General features: G+C 42.1%; 1 protein-coding gene across 1 annotated transcript; it reads right to left on the bottom strand.

Annotated features, from left to right (window-relative positions):
* Nucleotides 1–663: 663 nt before the first annotated feature.
* Nucleotides 664–16,871, bottom strand: zmynd8 (zinc finger, MYND-type containing 8). The gene is made up of 21 exons (XM_085353833.1): nt 16,781–16,871; nt 12,657–12,733; nt 12,211–12,362; nt 7,257–7,478; nt 6,954–7,067; nt 6,496–6,561; nt 6,160–6,252; nt 5,978–6,065; nt 5,674–5,729; nt 5,495–5,572; nt 5,268–5,383; nt 4,673–5,172; nt 4,278–4,412; nt 3,965–4,120; nt 3,250–3,783; nt 2,620–3,117; nt 2,215–2,411; nt 1,922–2,002; nt 1,746–1,824; nt 1,403–1,642; nt 664–1,247 (listed from the first exon to the last, which is right to left on the bottom strand). The coding sequence occupies exons 1-21, from the start codon at nt 16,792–16,794 to the stop codon at nt 1,069–1,071; spliced, it is 3,675 nt and encodes a 1,224-aa protein (XP_085209959.1). The 5' UTR covers nt 16,795–16,871; the 3' UTR covers nt 664–1,068.
* Nucleotides 16,872–17,832: the final 961 nt, after the last annotated feature.

Raw genomic sequence — 17,832 nt, 5'->3', positions numbered from 1 at the left:
CCCATTGGCCAGGAGGGAAACTAAGTAGAAGCAGAGGTCGACGTTCCGTCAATACGTAATCACTTTCAAACGGCGGGAAAGGGTGTAATTGTTTTGGGGTTGTTGTTTTTTTTTTAACAAAATGTGATTTGTCCTAAACTTAGTGGATTTAAATAAGTCTAATTCAGCTATTTACTTGATATTTGTCCCAACATGTGAATGTTTGCCAAATGAGCTCTTATTATTATGAGCTGATATTTAAAATTTACTTCAGTCACAACTCTTTCTATGTTACTTTTTTACTTTACTGTTTTTGTCACAATTTACACAGAAATGTACAATTCCGACCTCTCAAAAATCTGTTTTTGATAGGCCCATAAACGTCTACTTGGGGGCATTTGATGCAGATTATGGAAATGTTCAAATCTTAAAATGTGCCGCAGCTGTTTCATTGTTAGTACAGTCTTATAACATTTACATTCAACCAAACCCTAAGGTTCCCCTCAACTTTAGAGACAACTAAAAGATCAAATGTAAGACTGTTTTTGTAATCATATAAAACAGCTTGTTTAAAATGTGTATTTGTTACTTTCTTTGCAGTATACAACAGACAACAATAGAATAACAAATAAATTAACACAAAATACAAAATAAGTCATTTACAGACACTTCTGTCAGCAGTCCTCTAATCTACAACTGAGGTGGTTCATTAACACGGGTTACATTTCTGTAGTCATAAATGGTTTAACTGTTGTCCAATATACCACTGATATGTTTTATGACACTCAAGCATGCTCTTAAGCTCTTTATACTGGCAGCTGCCTATAAAGACCAGCAAGAGAGTGCAAGAACATACACTGTAAGCTATTTTTTAAACTGCCGCACTCTGCTGCCAGTCGTGTTTTACACCACTCTGCAGTGGGGGAACCATGTGACGTCCGAAAGGCAAACAAATAATATAAATAAAAAATAAATTGATTTTTTTTCACTTTCAATTTGGAAAAGGCTGTTGAACAGAATTACATGGACATATTATTGTAGTGGGAGGAAAAAAATTTACATTTACATTTTCAAGTATGGTAAGCGTGGTTATGACAAAGTGACGGCAACACTGTCAGTGCTCTTTTCCATGTCACAGTCTTTGTCCGAGGATGACGCAGAGGCTGGTGTGTCTCTGAGAGGGTTTGGGCCACCGCTAGTCTGCCCTAAACCTTTATTTGGGAGGTCTGCTGTAGGCTCGGCCTCAGGTTCCTGCTGTGGAGCCGTGGCTACAAATAAAACAAAAAACAGCCCAAACTAATTACAACTACCGTAAGAAATGAATGGTGGTTATACAGGCATGCAAATGGAGAGCATAAGAAAATACAGTCTTTGTTTTTGTCAATATGATCCTCAGCATGTTAGTGACGACATGCGCTGTTACCTGACTGAGTGCAAGACTTCATGTGTTCTGGCCAGTGGGCTTGCTGACAGGGGTAATCACAGTAGCTGGTATTCCAGCAGCAGTAGAAGATTGCCTCTTTCCTGCAGTTAGCACACCACTGTTTCTTCTTTGTCTCATCCACTGCCTGCTGCTTCTCCAGCTCCATCTGTTTCTTCACCTCGCTCACCAACCTCTCCCTCTCCTGCTCCAGACTTTGCCGCATCTCTGCCATCGTAAGCTCTACATTGAAGAACACAAGCGTGACCAAACACGGGTAGAACTAATTGTACAGTGTGAGGGGAAAAAAAGACTGCACGGATACGTTGACTGATAAAGTTCACACCAAGATTGTGCTTCATTTCGGACAACTCTTGCTGATGCAACCACTGTAATTTCTCTATTTCAATCCTCAGTCTTCTTATCTGTAAAAAAAAAAAAAGAAAAAGATAAAGGCATACGAGGATAAGGAAATGAGCTGAATCGTTTTCAGTCTATATGCAACCGAGAGCAACCACCTACCTCTGCTACTGTATTCCCTGAAGGATTTTTTGAAAGGTCGTTGTAGATTTCACTCATTGTACCTTTAATTGCATCCATTATCTGAAAGAAAGAAGACAATTTTATGAGGATGTGTCATTAAAAATGATATACTTTGCCTCTCACCCAGACTAATAACACAAAGGTTGTTCTGTCACTAATATGTAGTTTTAAAGTTACCCAGTGCTAATGTATCTTGTGTATTTTTACTACACCAGCAGTGTTTCCAGTGAAAACATAAAACAAATTGCTTGTCTAAGAAAATATGCACTAACTTTATTTGTGTACTTGGCAATGTCTGCCGCCACATCTGCCGAGGCAGTTGGGATATACAGGTCTGTTGCCACTGGTGAAGGTGCAGCAGCCGTGCCTAAACTCGACGCTGCCATCATGGCAACGGAAGCTGGGCTACTGGAAACCAGCGTGACAGCTGAAGTGGACGTGCTGAGTAGGGTGTCTTTTTGTTGAACAGCTGGAATAAGAAACACTATTATTCACATGGCGAAACATGCAAGTAGAACATTTTCACTGTAGCCATGAAATTGTAATATTCTAATTCATTTTGCTCTTTAGGTCTGTACGTTGTCTAACCACTCTTACATGAAGGAATCTTGACTTGTATTGAGTCACACAGTTTTAGGTCATACTTAGTTTAGCATACCGTGAAGCTTGTTTTTTACCTTTCACCGCCTGTCTGGTCTGATAGCGTGTGCTTTGTGAAGAGGAGGAGACTGCTGTAGAGCCGTTTGCAGCTGCCTGGGTCTGGGTTAGCACTTGCGTCTGGCCTTGCCTGGGAGATGACGCCTGCATTTGTGTGGTTGCCACAGGTTGCTGGTTTTGCTGCTGACGTTGCACCTTCTGCATGTGCCATTTCTGAGAGGAGGTCTGAAATTTAGCTGTGGGATTCCACACTACAGCCCTCTGTACCACTGGCACTGTCTCTCTAGGCAGCAGAGGGCGCTGTTTCTTCAAAGCCGGTGTGGTCGAGGTGGAAGTGGAAGGGGGGGGTGTTGCAGTGGCACTGGATGCAGACGCGAGGCTGATGGTTGCAGGAGAAGGAGCAGTGAAGGAGACCACAGTGACAGGAATGGCCACAGGGGACTGCATGGAAACACTAGAGGGTGTGGAAGGTGCCGTGCTGTTTTGAGATGGGGGCGTTGACGTTACAGAAGCTTTACCTACAGGAAAAATCATATCTTATTTGCCAATTTTGCCCATACAAAGTTGATAAGGTTTAAACAAAATAAGGACTATAACATGAAGTGTTAGACGATTTCTAGTCAGACACACAGAGAAAGTATAACTGTCACCTTCAACTTTACCAGTAGTTGAATCTTTAACAGTAGCGCTGTCTTTTCTTCTCCTTTTCCTTTCCTTGCCACCTTGCTCCTCTCCAAGATCAATAACCAGTTCCCTCTCTGAGTCAGAGTCCTCCACTGGCACAGTCTGCTTTGTCTCTTGTTTCACCTGAGACTTTTCTCTGGGAACAGGTGATTCTTGAGGTGCTTTGCTTTTCTCTGGGCTCTCTTTTTCTACTTCACTGCTCGTTTTCTCTTTAGTTTGAGCGTCAGACACCGTCACACTGGCTTCGCCAGCTGCTGATTCAGTTGCTACAAGTAAATCAGCTCTACCCTCCTCTTCATTGCTGGGGGAAGGTTGGTCTTTGACATTAGTTTTGGTGGGTTCCTTCTGGGGCTCCTCACTGGGTGCTGTGTCTTGTTCATTCTTGGTCTTCTGCTCCTCATCGCTGCCATACTCACTGTCACTGGAGTCAGATTTATCAGTCTCTTCTGAGTCACTGTGTTCAACACCTTTGTACACATCCACAGAGATCTCACCAATACCTACAAAGCAATGAAAGAGGCTGTCACATCACAATAAACTGTGTCCTGGGACATATCTATGAAGAAGGTCCCAAAATGACAAAAACAAACAAAACCCAATTAATATTTCAATTATGGCACTGGTAACAAATTATCAACACAAAGGAATTACAAAACTGGCCTCAGTAGTATCTCTACTAACCCAACTGAGCCTTGCAACTCTCAATGGTTTTGTCTAAGTTCAGCTGGAAACGGCTCTTGATTTGTCTTTTTGGAGATGTGAGGACAGGTGTGGCTCCTTGTTTCTGCTGAACTGTTTCACTCAGCTCCTTTAGGTCCATATCTGCTTTACTTCGATCTAGAGAATGTGCATATGTACATGAGCAATAAGGAAAGGTTTTATGATTTGACAGTCATAGTGTGTGCAGTAGAAGTGGCTTTTAAAATAGAGGGAGACATTTTTAAACACATTATTGTGTGTTGTAGTTTTTGTTACAAAGACATAAAGGATTCACCTAGATTAAGGTTCAGAATACTTCCTGTCTGTGGTGTCTTCTCCTGCTTGGGGATGCCAGGAGCTTGAGAGGGTAATGATTTGGGGCTGTCCAAGGAACCACCTGCACCACCAGGTCGAGGATGAGCTGGTGAGACTGTCGATAGATATTTGTTTTGAAACAAGGTCTACTGTCTACACAATGCAGATATAAGCAGACAGATATATGCAATGCTTATTACATATATATGTTTTTAAATGATGTTATCACAGTTGCTTTATATCAGCAGATATACTGATTTCATTTTAAAGGTGACTACAGGTTTAGTAGTTGATAAATATATGAATAACCACATCTGCTAGCAACATACTGCTCATAGTTGATACAGGGGAGGACTTGGAGTGGCACTCACACACCTGTGCAGTCCATGGACTCCTCTCCTGTACTGAACTGGCTGTTTGATGCTTTTGTCTGGGACTTGTCGGTTGTTTCTTGTTCCCCATCTGAACCTGTATGAGCAGAGGAGTTGGTGCTCATGGGTGAGCGAGGCATGTCAGTGAGAGGGAGCCGGCGTCCTGCTGCGCTTCCTCCCACCCCAGCCCCAGGTAACAAGGTCCTGGTCAATGCAATTTTAGGCGATGCGGTCATATCAAAACTCAGCTTGATCTTTTCTTGCTTCTCAGGTTTGATGGGACCTGACGAGGGGTTAGAAGGATCCAGGAGCATCTGAAAATTATTGTCCGGCGTGTACGGCGTCCTGAAGGGGGCGTAATTAAACACTCCAAACTTCTTTCTCATATTCTCCACATAGACCTCCATCTCTTGCATGGCACTGTTGAAAATGCTTTTGGTCTTCTTTACAGAAAAAGGAATTTCCTTGGACATGAGGTAACAATTGTTTAAAGGAACCCAGGCCCTGAAAGAAGAAGATCAATAATATGTCTCTCGTTTTAACACAAAGACTGTAATATGCCACCAAGCCCAAGAAACTGAAGAGCAAAGCACTGATACCTGTCGTGCTGCCCAAAGAAGCGAGCATCCACCTGCCCATCTTTGTCCCGCAGAGCTTTAGCAGGCCAGAATGGAAACCCTTTCAGTTTGGCCCACACTAGAGGGTGCGGGTTACTCTGCAGACATACAGTAAAACACTGGAACTACAGAGTTGTACTCTAAAGATTTGTACATTTGAGAAGGTTCTGATAGCATGATCAGCAGAAACTTCAGGTAACTCAGCTTACACAAGGCTCACAGAACCAGTTGTCTCTCTTTTGGCACGCAGATAAATAACACTCAGGGCAAACTTCAATCTCATTCATCTGAAAACAAAATGAAACAAATAAATGTGCATTTAAAGATGGCTAAATTAAGTTTCAGATGTCATAGTGTTACCCATAATGAAAAGTAAAGTAATATTTACCTCATGTTCACAGATTTTTACTATCACCTTAGCTGTAGTTGTAAGTTTGTGGTTGCCTGAAATAAGGACATGCAATTAGGTAAAAACTTTTAAATCTTTTAGTTATACGGTTATTTTATATAAGACAGAATTACTGTTAATTGTCCTCATCTGGAAATGCACTCTAATAACACATTAATATCAGCTAATCTGAGGAAAGTGTAATTATCTGCTATTAACACAGTCATGCATCGTGTGCATTACTATACTCATTATACCATAACTGTAGATAAGTGTAATACAGCTCACACATCGAGGAGCATACCTCCGTTGTATATAATACAATTGTGCAAGATCCATTTTGCATCCGCCAAAAAGGCCTCTGTGCAGCCATACATTTTCTTTTTGACATTCTGTGGTGACAAAAAGAAATGATGTTCAAATGTCAAATGATTCAACTTTTCCACATTTACACTATCCAATCGTCGCGACTGCTCAACGTATTACCTTCTCAAGTGTGCAGAGATCCATAGGATGAAATATATACTCTGCATAATCAGGATGCTGTTCAAGAGACACGGGTTTCTGGAATGGTTCAGTCTAGGATTATGTAAACAGAGAAGAGAGTGAAGCTAAATAAACTCAACTAAACCTTAGCTTTTTTTCAATATTTATTACACCTTAACCTAAATCTTATTTTTCAACACCTGTCCCCTCTGCCACAAACCAACATGCTACCACCATGCTACTACTAAAAGTTCTAAAAGCCGCTTCAAACAGAAGGAGGAATACTAGTGGAGGAAGAAATCATGACGGGGTCTTGTTAGTGGTGTAATTGATTACCCAATTATAAGTCTTTCTCTGCGTGGAAGCTGCATGGGGGGAGCGAGATGACAAGCGGGGATGATCCTGAAAGAGAGTGAGAGGGGCAGCTGTATCCTCACCACCAGCTAGGATATTTACTTTCATGGTTTCCAGCCATGTCAGGCCCATCATTATCAAATGATTGTTAGTTGTGTTATTAGAAATTATTAGCACATGCAAATCAATATTATACCATGCTGGACTGTTTGTGAGGAGGTTGCACCTCAGGATGTGCAGATTATCTGATATGACAGATGGTAGTACAGTTATCGTTTGGCTGCAAAAGGTGTCTAAAAATCACCACTGGTCAGCAAAGAGGAGATGCCAAAATCCCAGTGATATACTGCATGTGAACATACACATGAAAAAGAAATTTGTGCCTTCAAACTTTTTAGCAGCACGAATTTCTGGAAACACAGGGGTAACAGAATACTTACACCTGGTTGTTTCATCTTCTGCAGGGCAAACTTTAGCAGGTAAGACAGCTGATCTATAGTAAGCATCATCATGGCTTTGCTTTGAGTCTCTATACACTCGGCAACTGTTATTTTCTAAAAGACACCAGGAGAAAACAAACACTTTTGTTATATCTGCACTGAGCATACGAAAGCCTGACAACCTATCTTTGTCATCTACAATCCATACTTACTGGTTGGTCTTATTTTATTAAGCCAATATAAGTACAGGATTAACCTACGCTTTACAACACTAATATATTTATCACATTCCTGAGTGAGTACCTCACACTCCGGACAGAACCAGTCGCCCTCGGGCTCGGCTGGTAGTTTGAGACACTTGGCGTGGTACACCCTGGGGCAGAGCTCACAGCAGAGCACCTGGCCCTCGCGGTGGCACAACCAGCAGTAGAAGTCATTCCTGCCGTCCTGCGGTACAACATCAACAGGGTCTGTGGTGAGTGCTGGCTGCTTCACATAGTAAAAGGGACCATGTCTTAGTTCTGACTGGAATGCAGGCAAAAGAAACACAAAGTTGGGGGAGATCAAAATCAGGCCAGAGATTAGAGAAGCCAAGCAGACATGCAAAGCATTGACAAAAAGCACACAGAAGTTACCATCCAAAACACAGACTGACTCTCTTACACACTGACTGCTGTTTTATGAATCTACCATAAAAGAATTACAAGTCCAGTTATTCTAGGTAATGTAGCTTCATTCCGTGATTTCAGTCTGTGTTTTATAACATAAAAGGGGAAAACAGTGTGGACAATCTTGATGGGAATCAAGGTTGAGGGGATAACTAATTATTTACAAAGGACAACATAATGGGCAATGTGATTTACCACCAATCATTTATCTAATGCAATCATATTATCTCTGGGCACTCTGGGGACTTCAATCATGCCTCACTATCTGTCACTCTCCCTAACTTCTCCCAGTATGTTGACTGCCATACAAGGGACAGCAAAACCCTGGATCTATTGTTTGCCAACACAAAGCAGGCTAACAGTGCATCACCCCTCATCCTGCTTGGCCACTCAGACCACAACCTGGTCCTTCTCCACCCCACTTACACTCCTATGGTGAAGAGGAACTCCCCCACGAAGAAAGTGATAAGGGTGTGGTCTGAGGAACGCACTGAGGCCCTAAGAGACTGTTTTGAATGCACAGACTGGCAGGAACTCTGCAAGCCTCACGGTGAGGACATCGACGCCCTCACCCACTGCATCACGGACTACTTTAATTTCTGTGTTGAGAACACTGTGCCTTACCAAGAAAATACAGTGTTTCTCAAACAATAAACCGTGGGTCTCCCCACAACTGAAGGCCCTGCTGAACAAGAAGAAGAGGGCTTTCTGGTCGGGAGACAAGGAGGGACTTAAGAAAGTCCAAAAGGATCTTAAATACAAGATCCGAGAAGGCAAGGAGTGCTTCAGGAGGAAGACGGAAAACCAACTCCAACAGAAAAACATCAGAGAAGTCTGGAGGAACATGAAACAAATCTCTGGCCACTTCCAGGACAATGGAGGAGCCACAGTGTCTGCTGGCCGGGGGTGGGCTAACAACTTGAATCTGTTTTTAACAGATTTGACAATGGCCCACTTATCACCTCTCCCACCCCCCAGGTTCCATTAACCCTCCTCCAGTTGCCGCCCCCCGGGTGCAATGCCATTGTCACCTGAGCTCTCCTCTCACCACAACCCTGCTTCAACCCTATCCACACATCTACCCACAACAGAGCCAGCCCCACCCTCCATTCCAGCCCAGCCTCACATCTACTTCACAGCTGAGAAATCAGCTCAAGAGGACGAAGGCAAGGAAGGCAGCAGGTCCGGATGGAATCTGCTCCAGACTGCTCAGGGACTGTGCAGACCAGCTCTGTCAGGTGGCCCTGTACATCTTCAACCTGAGCCTGAGCTTGGAGAGGGTTCCTGAACTGTGAAAGACTTCCTGTGTGGTTCCTGTGCCAAAAATCGCACAACCCAGGGAGCCCAACCACTTCAGGCCTGTTGCCTTGACTTCTCATCTGATGAAGACCATGGAAAGGCTCATCCTGCACCACCTTCGGCCACTGGTGGGCTCAGTGATGTTCGCCTACCGTTCTGGAATTGGGGTGGATAACGCTGTCATCTACCTGTTACACCGATCCCTCTCTCACCTAGAGCAGGCGGGGAGCACTGTGAGGATCATGTTTTTTGACTTCTCCAGTGCTCTCAACACCAACCAACCTGCACTACTGAGAGGAAAGCTGGAGGGAGCCGGAGTAGGCAAACAGCTGACTACATGGACCATCGACTACCTTACCAACAGACAACAGTATGTGAGGCTCCATGACTGTGTGTCCGAGGTGGTAATCTGCAGCACGGGGGCACCACAGGGCACGGTTCTCTCACCTTTCCTGTTCAGCCTTTACACTTCAGACTTCTGTTATAACGATTGCCATATACAGAAGCCATCATTGGATGCGTATCAGACGGGAATGATCAGGAATACAGGGGGGTCGTCAGTGACTTTGTTGGCTGGTCTGAGACCAATGTACTCCAAATCAACACCGGCAAGACAAAGGAGATGATCATAGACTTCAGGAGGAAGTCACCCCCTACAACACCGGTGAACATCCAAGGGAAAGACATTGAGATAGTGGACTCTTATAAGTACCTGGGTGTTCACCTCAACAATAAACTGGACTGGACTACAAATACAGACGTCCTGTATAAGAAGGGTCAGAGTCGACTCCACCTGCTGAGGAGACTGAGGTCCTTCGGAGTCTGCAGGACTCTGTTAAGGACATTCTATGACACTGTGGTAGCATCTGCCCTTTCCTATGCAGTGGCCTGCTGGGGGAGTGGATGCACGGACAGGGACAGGAACAGGATTGACAAACTGGTGCGGAGGTCTAGCTCCGTGCTGGGATGTCCCCTGGAGTCTGTAGAGGTGGTTGGCGAGAGGAGGATGTTAGTAAAGCTGACATCCATCATGAACAACCCACATCACCCACTGCATGAGTATGTGAGTGGGTTGAGCAGCTCCTTTAGTCAGAGATTGAAACACCCTCACTGCAGGAAGGAGCGCTTTCGCAGATCATTCATCCCAACAGCAGTTAGACTCTATAACTCCTCAATCACGATGTCATAAGTCACTGGACACTGTGAACATCCACGGTCACCACTTCATGCATAATGGACCTTCCATGTGTATGGACATGTGCAGGTATATATGTATACATATGTATATTTAGTGTGTACATGTGTGTGTGTACATGTCTATAAATAGGAATAGTAGTGGTACAATAGTTATGTCAAGCTATATAGTTTATGTCTTCCATATTTCCAACCATATCCATAATCACATACTGTGTATGCTGCCATTGTATATAGTGTATTATCTTACTTTTTTTCACTGATTGTACTTATTTGTATTTTTGTATTTCCTTCTGATATCTGTACCTGAGCTGAGGTGACACAAAAACTTCCCCGTTGTGGGATCAATAAAGTCTTATCTTATCTTATCTTATCTTAATGTAAATTTGTGATTTGCTTTGAGCAGAAAGCAAGCAAAGCGTTCACATGGCAATGCAAGCTAAATCATAAGCCACAAGTAATCATGTAATTATTATAGTACAGATTGTAGGGAATTTTACTGAAATACTGGCAACTATAAAAGCATTTGTTAAAATTACAGCTGCACAGACTTCATTTTCACATAATACTCAGGCATTAACAGTATTAATCAGGTCAAAACTAACAGACAAACATAAAAAATATTGGACATGGCCTCTAAATCTTATATAAGCCCTATCAGAAACTTCCCAACGATACAATACATCACAAAAGAATTATCTTGTGCTATTAAAATTGTGTAACTTATTGAAGTCTGAGTTGACTTAAACTTCATGAATACTGTAGCCTGATTTGTCCATGCCTTTCACATTCAGAAGGGACAATATCCACTGCTCTTTGCAGTAAATAAATCTGGCATCTTGAATACACCTTTTGGCAAAATCACCAGTGATTGGTAATGATACAATATCTATATAGGCTAGTGCAGGATATTTAATCCCATATATTGAAAAGCAAAAATTCAAAAGAGTGAAGTGCTGATATTTTCTAGTAACATGTGATTCTCTCCTAAATATTTTGGATCATCTATTATTACAAATTTGAACAAAACCCCCTAAAACCCTTTTACATTATCAGTGCCACTAGATAAGAAACAAAATATTTTTGTAATTATCTGTGAAAAATGAGCCTTTAATTAAGATAATACATAAGAGCAAAATATATTTTCTTTTAACTATATAAATGTATCTTTAAAAAGTTTGGACTGTTGATATTTTTTATCAATTTTACTTAGGGCTGCACGATTAATCGTTAGAAAATCGCGATCTCGATTCATACTTATGTGCGATCTCATTTCCAAATGACAACGATTTAAAAAAAAAAAAAAAAAAAGACGACGATTGTACCGCATTTTGATCCGGGACGTACTCTGCATGAAAACAAGCGCTCACTTTTCCTGCTCAACATATGACAAGGGCGGAGCCTTATACCACGTGATACAGAAGCTGTGCCGTGTGAAGCTAAAATTGGCAGGGAAAAAACAACGGAGAGCACGACAGGGATGACGAGAAAGTGACAGGAGAAAATCCGTTCCGGTCAACCACCCAAACATCAATAACGGGAACCTTATACAGCGCTTCCCCTAGACCCGTCGAACTCTCGCAGGCACAAAGAAATTACGGAGGCTATCACTTATCACCTGACCAAAGATATGGCTCCCATCAACACTGTGCAAAACGAGGGATTTAGGAAAATGATCAACACCCTAGACAAACGCTACACAGTGCCGTCCCGCAACTATTTTTCTATTGTTGCACTACCTGCTCTATACACGCAGCGTCGAGCAACGGTGGAGACGGAATTTCAAGCAGTACAACATTTTGCGGCAACAACAAAACGTGAGACATTTGTTGTTTTTATGTTTATTTATTGTTTTTATGTTCAGTCTCAACTGTTACGAAGTTGATGTGCAGTTAATAAGTGCAATAAATATTTATACTGGAAAAGAAAATCGTGAGAGAATCGTGATCTCAATTCTAAGCCAAAAAATCGTGATTCTCATTTTATGCAAAATCGTGCAGCCATAAAATATGATCAACTAGTTGTTGCTGTGTTATTATTATAAATATAGTTTATTTATAAAAAAAAAAAATCCTCAGCTGTGAACTGACTGGTACCTGGTCTTTGCTGCTGCTAACAGCACCTGGTTTCTTCTTCTTTTTCACTGGGCACGGTGAGGTCTCAGCAGAGGAGTGACCGTTGGATGACTGAGAAGGACTGGGCATCTTTCTTTTTGGTGCCACCCTTTCTGTTGAACCAGCCTCTGAAACTGCAGACAATAATCAGAGATCAAACAGACATATTGATTCTAAAAGCAGGAAAAAGTATCAGAAATGACAACCATCTTTTCTTGAACTCACACAACTGAGTGGCGCCACTAAAATAGCTTCTTTCAGATGTAATCTTACTTGCAAGGGGTTGCCACAGGTGAACTGTGAGTTAGCTCGTCTAATTCATAGTAATAAACCAAACCAAAATCACTTTACACATAAAAAGTTTAGAAACGCTGCAGGTGGAGAAAGAGAGCCTTACCATCTGAATACCTTGCATACTTTATTTTTACCTTTGGACCGTGTTGAGATCTCCATTTCTTCTGTTACAGCCTGTTCTTCTGTTTTTCCCTCTTCTTCTTCTTCCAAACTGAAAATAACATTGCCACAGGTATTCAAATGTGTAGTGCAGTCAAATGTAACAGTCAGCTGAAAATGTGTCATATTGTTATTTTTCTAAATGTTTCGGAAAAGGGGAAAAGACACCGCATGGTGTATGAGGAACGTTACTTTCTTAGTGTAATTACGATTGAACCAAATTGCACGTAAGAAAAAGGACCAGAATTAATAAAGCTCACTGCTGAATACAAAATAACCTCTCTTATTAATGACTTCCAGTTGTGAGGTTCATTAGTAGGTATGCAAGTGGTCAGGTTTTCTTAACCTTATTCTATAACTTTCTGGATCACCTCCTATCATGTGAAGAAAAGTTCTTTTAGAGAAAAAATGACAACAGGTTTCTGGTGAGAGTTGGGTCACATAGGCGAGAAGAAGTGTCTCAGTATTTCAAGAAAGGAGCTGAGCTAAAGTATTGCAGGTTTCAAAGACTTGATGTGAATGATATCCAGCAGTAAGTCTATGTCATGTCAAGAAATAATTCCTTTGATTTTCAAAGGTAAAAAAGGTGAGATTGACTTTAAAAGACAGAGTAAGCAAAACTTCAACAGCACAACACTACAAAACCTGAAAACAAATGCTCCACTGGTAATAGTCCTAACAATTTATGTGAATGTTTTGCAGCTAGAAGACTCAAAATGAGAGAGCAAACCAATATACCAGCAGCTCAGAACAAAGGCCACATCTTGATCTCAAGGAAAGTTAAAATTAACCAATACTGAGACAACATGAGTACAATGTGTGCTGCCATTCTCCATTTATTAGTATTAGACACTTTTCTCTACTGACCTAATAAATAGTAAATATGAAAACACAGGAAAGAAATGTCTGCGTTTTCTGACATCCAACAAGTTAACAGCATGTAAATAGTCTAAACAAAAAGTCATATTCATTAATCGAGCCAATACCAGCCAGCGCATCGTAGTGGAAAGCACAATCACATCCACAGTTCTGTTGGAGAAAAAGAACATTCAAATGCAATCCAAAATGTGCTCTCAAACCAACAGGTTTTTTCTCATCTGAGTCACCTTGGTTTACAGGTGCTCTGTTGTCGTTTCTTTTGTTATTACGGTTTTCTCTGACGCCACAGCAGATGCAGTGGCCTCTGTGCTCAGATGAACCAGGTTTTTTCCATATTTATTTCCCTTACACTTCACAAAAACACCTTTTAAATGTATTGTTTTCATCCAGCTAGAATACTGCTTCCATTTCGATTATCTTGTTCCCCAACCCCCACACCCTTCAACCTCCTCAATCCCTACAGTAAGATGAAATGACATCCAGAAATACAGCACATCTACAGACAAAAATAAGAGTGCAGTGAAACTGCTTTACTGGCCTCCTCATCCAGCCTTTCTGGACAGCCTTAGACAGTTTACCCCTGCACCATCATGTCCTGTCCAGGCCAGGAAATACAACAACACACAAAGGGAAAGAGAGACAGGAGGGAACTCACTGCTGTCTATCCTGACAAAATCCCTTTATAAATCAGAGACCACAGCACGTTCAGTTCAGCACATTGTAACCCTGTAACCTTCTGACACATCCCCTTCCACACCCACCACTGCCATAACAATCATGCCTCAATGTAGGAAATGAACGGCATACCTTTTTTCCTTACTCACATACAGATTCTTCAGCCTATTCTTTAATCTTTATCTTTATCAATTGAGGACGTTGGGGGATGAGGGAAAAGATGGGTCCAGGTTTCCCAGAAGGCCTTCTCTCCCTGCTGCTCTCTCCTGCAATTGACAATCTTTAACCTCAGCTGCGAGCTGCCGATTGGCTCAAGCACCACACGGAGGTGCCTGATTGGGTGCTCAGCTCGGTGTGCCACACAGGCTCTCTTCTCCCCGCTCTCCTCAACCACAATGCTGCAATGCAGAGAGGACTGATCCTCGCTGTCACAAAAACAGTCGTGAAAACCAAGTCCCTCACTGCCTTAAAACTCCATCCAGTCATACTCTGGCTCTGTTCCTTTTATCAGACATGTAAGATGCAGCCCTACGGGCTTGACAAGGAGGGGATCAGATTCCTTCTCTCTGTGCTCTCAGCCAGTATATGTGTATGGCGTCCATTTTGAAGACTCTCTCTCTCTCTCTCTCTTTTTTCCTCACGCTCTCTCTCTTTGGCCAATGTGCACACTGCACACATAGCACGTACACACGGCACCAGTCAGATCTGCTGCACAGGACCACATGCAGCTTATGATGTGCCCCGGCATGCTGATATATAGCAAGGGCCCTAAAGGTGGACACAAAGATGAGGCTGAAAAATGTCACAGGCCTTTTACACACTATGGACTGCATAGCCTCCTTCCTCCATCTACTGTCAGCCTGAAAATCTGAGCACACAGTGTGACGTAAGCTGACCGTTAAAGCAGAGGTATTCATTTTTTTAAGCCAAATATATTTATTTCCTTACATCAAGTACCTCAAAGACATGGATACAAATAGCATACACAATTCAAACACAGTTCTCATAAAACATAAATACAGACTACGAGATAAAACAGATACACGCTTAAACGTTTGACACTAGGAAACCGTTCTTGGATACTCCTGGTAAAAAAGGAAAGCGTGATGAGCGAGGCACAGAAGTCACTAAGAATTACTAAGCAAATGACCAGTTTTCTGTGGGAAAACCATACCTTAAAACATGTTATATCTATTTAAACATGCGAGGAAGGACTCTGTAAAGGCACAAACCAAACTAAAAAGGCTGTATGTGTAGGTGTGAGTGTATCTGTACAAATCCTGAAAAAAAGCGTAGTGGAATTGGGGGGGATTAAACACATTACCAGACACCATTCACAGCAAACTGAGTGTTGACTTTGTTGTTTCAGTCCTTACAAATCGTTCCTGAACCCTGGTCAAGCACATTTATAAACACCATATTATATCCAGGCCATAACCCCACTGGTTACATTTGACTTGCTCTGTCCATTATAATCATTGTCAATAATATTACATGGTATATAAATAATGTTGCTAAACCGACAGAAAAATGACACAATCATTGACTGAATTTAAAATGTGTATCTTCTCCATGCACACAAAACACCAACACCATTATGCATAAACAGAATTCAATCTAACCTGGTCGACTTCAAAAAGGCTGCAAAAGCTTCTCTGGATGAGATGAGGTTTCTGTGCAGAGCCTTTTGAGAGGAAGTCCTTCCCTTCTTTCCTTCTGTCTTACATACAAATACTCAGTGTGCTTGGAGCAGAGGGACAGAAAGGGGAAGCTCTCTAAAATGGCTGACACTCAGCAGCAGAGAACAACACTGGGAGGCAGTGCACACCATTAAGCTCAGGCAGTTTTTCCAAGCTCGTGATAAATAAGCAGCTACAGCATATTTACTCAATAAATAATTTGTATTTTTATAATAATGATGATCAGCTCACAGGCTTTTTAACAGCATGTTTGTTTGTTTTTTGGGGGAGGTTGCATTCCCCTTTCTGGGGTGAACTGGGTTCCGGATGAAAATACAGTTTTATCATTTACAGTCTGTTCTTCCCTGCCGTGTTAGTCTGGCAAACAATTAACAAGAGTACCCTGCTGCCTTGCTCTCATTCTTGTTCGAGGTCTAAATTAAACTTGCTGTGCTGTCAGTTTACCATCTGTTAATTCCTCTGGGATCTCCTCTCTGAACTGCTCTCCCATCCTGCCTGGTTTCTCTCACTGGGCCTGTCAAAGGCCAGGGACAGTCACAGAACGTCACTTCTCTTTTGAACTTTACAAAAGGAAGCAGGTTTTCTTAGTCAGACCATACAATGACCTTGGATGTGACCTATGGCCCTCTACTATGCATATTCACAGAGCCAACCAGCTAGCAGAGGCTGTCTGTTATACTATACCATGCATTGCTCTCCTTCCAGGCTCCACTCCTGTGCTGTGAGTGACAAATATGCTTCCCCTCCCCCATTCTGTCAGACAAACCTATATTATTACTCAGGCACAGATCTGGTGCCTCATAGACAAAGTAGTATATGTGGAAAAAGATGAAAATAAGGCTTACCTCTGTGGATGCATGGCTAAATACTCTGTGTGATATGTCAATGCTTATTAAAACATGGAGGACAGCCCTGTCAGCCCTCACCCTGCTCAGAGCACAGCCACGGCTCTCCAAGCTGTCCGACTCAACTGTTCAGATAAAAGCTACGCTAGGACTGGCTCCATGTGCTGTCAGCATATAAGGCAGCTGCTGATTGGCTGGTGTATTTCCTGGCTGCTTGTCTTTTGTTTAGCACAGGCAAGCTGAAATGCAGTACTCAGAGCTAGCAGGGATCTCTAGGCCCAGATCAAAATAATCAGCCACTGACAACCCACACATAACAAGAAGCCTGCAGACAACTTGCTATAAAGGAGCTCTTCAGTACAGCTACGAACAGCAGTCAGCAGTCACATGCATAATAAACAGGCCCGTGTGGTGTTAGAAAGGAATTTGTCTCACAAGTTTCCACCCTCAAAGTAAGCTGACATCATGGGAAAGATAAAGAAACTGCTATGTAAATAAAAGCCAGTGGGTAGGCAGACACGACATGAAATGCACTCTGTGTGTTTGACCTGTAAAGGTTCAGTCTGAACACCAAATTACAGTCATGTGTTTCAGTCATACCTGGGCCTTTGAACTGCTGTTGTTTGTTGTTAACAATGTGGTTGCAGTGGTTCAGTTTCTGTTATCACTTTCAACCATGCAGTATAATTCAATAAGAGTATAAGAATCTGTATGTTACTTTATATTTCATTGTAAAGGGTTCACACGTGTTTCTTTTTTACATTAAGCTTTATTTTCACTTCTAGCATTAAGTGAAACCTATAAAGCAAAAATTTAAAGTTGCCTAATTTTGACCAATTTTCTGTATAACCTTTTTTCAGTCTTTCCTGTCACTGAGGAGCGATTTTGAACCACTCTTCTTTATAATCCTGCATAAGTTCATTGAGGTTTGCGAGTATTTCTTTATGCACAGCTCTCTTAGGCCCTGGCACAGTGTTTCAGTCAGGCTGATGTCTGGTTGAACCACAAGAACACCTCAATTCTTTTCTTTTTCAGGCATTCTGTTGTGGATT

This window comes from Diplotaxodon limnothrissa, linkage group LG5 (assembly GCF_057381915.1).
Source record: "Diplotaxodon limnothrissa isolate DT_005_m linkage group LG5, D_limnothrissa_male_GT1.1, whole genome shotgun sequence".
NCBI classification, from domain to species: domain Eukaryota; kingdom Metazoa; phylum Chordata; class Actinopteri; order Cichliformes; family Cichlidae; genus Diplotaxodon; species Diplotaxodon limnothrissa.
Note: the sequence above shows the minus strand (reverse complement) of the source record. Positions and strands in the feature narration are given on the sequence as shown.

Bases quoted from the DNA above. Each gene is read 5' to 3' on its own strand.
- zmynd8 (XM_085353833.1), bottom strand. The intron at 7,479-12,210 runs GTACCAGTCAGT...CCTGCATTCCAG, and splicing joins TTAGCAGCAGCAAAGACCAG to TCAGAACTAAGACATGGTCC. The intron at 5,573-5,673 runs GTAAATATTACT...TTTTGTTTTCAG, and splicing joins TAAAAATCTGTGAACATGAG to ATGAATGAGATTGAAGTTTG.